Source organism: Argopecten irradians, chromosome 2 (genome assembly GCF_041381155.1).
Source record: "Argopecten irradians isolate NY chromosome 2, Ai_NY, whole genome shotgun sequence".
Taxonomy (NCBI): Eukaryota; Metazoa; Mollusca; class Bivalvia; order Pectinida; family Pectinidae; genus Argopecten; species Argopecten irradians.
Window position 1 is genome coordinate 8,362,752 of NC_091135.1, and position 1,894 is coordinate 8,364,645.

The 1,894-nt window shown below is 42.4% G+C and overlaps 1 protein-coding gene across 1 annotated transcript; it reads left to right on the plus strand.

Moving 5' to 3' along the window:
• The first annotated feature begins 476 nt into the window (after window positions 1-476).
• On the plus strand, window positions 477-1,590 carry LOC138316416 (skin secretory protein xP2-like). Its single transcript, XM_069258110.1, has 2 exons — window positions 477-489; window positions 929-1,590. Exons 1-2 carry the CDS (start codon window positions 477-479, stop codon window positions 1,588-1,590), a joined length of 675 nt encoding a protein of 224 aa, XP_069114211.1.
• The last annotated feature ends 304 nt before the right edge of the window (window positions 1,591-1,894 follow it).

Genomic DNA, 1,894 nt, shown 5'->3' on the forward strand with positions numbered 1-1,894 from the left:
ACAAAGCACAGAATACATCCAAAAACCAATATATATAAACCGTGGAATTCGTATATTACAATACGCCATTATGCATCCACGCTAATGAACCAGTTGCACTAATAAAAAAATCTATAAACCCCAAACAAATAACCTTAAATTGCTGGTTATAATAGAAACACATTAAAGTCAAATATTTCAATCGAGCCATTATCTGCTTACAAAGAGTAACGATTGAAAGAACTGTAAACATTGGGCAAATGGTAAGAAAATCGATGTTTTCAAAATGTGATGCAATTCTTTTGGTTACATAAGTTATCGAATTGCACAGAACAGTTTCAGTATTACAAAACAAAATGTTACCTTATTGCACATAAACAGTTACCAGCGCAACAAGTGGTCTGTTTCCCTATTTTATCAATAGCTGGACATTATCAATCGATTAACAATACATCATCTTGATCTTTACTAAATGATACTTTTTTGGTACCTGGTTCATGATTCTTTTAGGTAATTCTTTGATGGTCCCTGGTTCATGGTTAAGGTATTTCTTTGTTGGTCCCTAATTTATGATTCTTTGAAATAGTTCTTCATACATAGAGCAGAAATGTTATTAGGGTTTGTGCAATTTTGCAGTCTAAGTAGGACTGAAATTTCATCGCTCGTACCTGGTCGAAGACACCTTGTCTACGACTAGGTACTGGTGAGGAGTATTAAAGTGCCTTAACGGGCTTAAATTACATTGCCCATAAAATCACCATGGCAGAGGCTTTAGCATTTTTCCTATACGAATCCTTAGCTAGTTCAATGAGGCCAACCTCTTCTGTTTCTACCAGGAACTGGACTACATGGAGACCAGTGTTCTTGGTTTCCATACCCTAGTTCTCTACTTGTTGAGCGAAGTAGATAATCTTATCGAGTTTAATATTCACCGGGGTCTCATGTACAGCCTGTACACTCTCCATTAGTTTAGATGCCCCGTCGCTTGATCCTGTTGAGGTGTCTGCCCCGTCGCTTGATCCTGTTGAAGTGTCTGCCCCATCGGCTGATCCTGTTGAGGTGTCTGCCCCATCACTTGATCCTGTTGAGGTGTCTGCCCCTTCTCTTGATCCTGTTGAGGTGTCTGCTCCATTGCTTGATCCTGTTGAGGTGTCTGCCCCATCGGCTGATTCTGTTGAGGTGTCTGCCCAATCGCTTGATCCTGTTGAGGTGTCTGCCCCATCGCTTGATCCTGTTGAGGTGTTTGCCCAATCGCTTGGTCAAGCTGAGGTGTCTGCCCCATCGGCTGATCCTGTTGAGGTGTCTGCCCAGTCTGTTGATCCTGTTGAGGTATCTGCCTCATCGGCTGATCCTGTTGAGGTGTCTGCCCCGTTGCTTGATCCTGTTGAGGTGTCTGCCCCATCACTTGATCCTGTTGAGGAGTCTGCCCCGTTGCTTGATCCTGTTGAGGTGTCTGCCCCATCACTTGATCCTGTTGAGGAGTCTGCCCCATCGGCTGATCCTGTTGAGGTGTCTGCCAAATCACTTGATCCTACAGATGGAGACACCATTTGTAAATATGTTATTTGTTTCATTTTCCAGTCAGATAATTTATTTATTTATGGCCTGTAATTAGCCATGGTGATTCCCTTGATTATACCCTACCAATCAGGTGGGATTGAAATTCAATTCATAGATCAGAAAACAATACCAGTCACACACTCACACACACACTCACACACGCACACACACACACACACACACACATATATATATATGTACACACACACATACAAATGTACTACAGCTACATGTACATGTACTGATCACTTTACGGATAGGAAGCTGGGTGTTCTCGGATGGCAATCCCAATCTTCTTTTCTCGGCAGCCGGTAAAGATACGGCGTCTTCAACGCAGTCCTTGCAGGACTGGTTT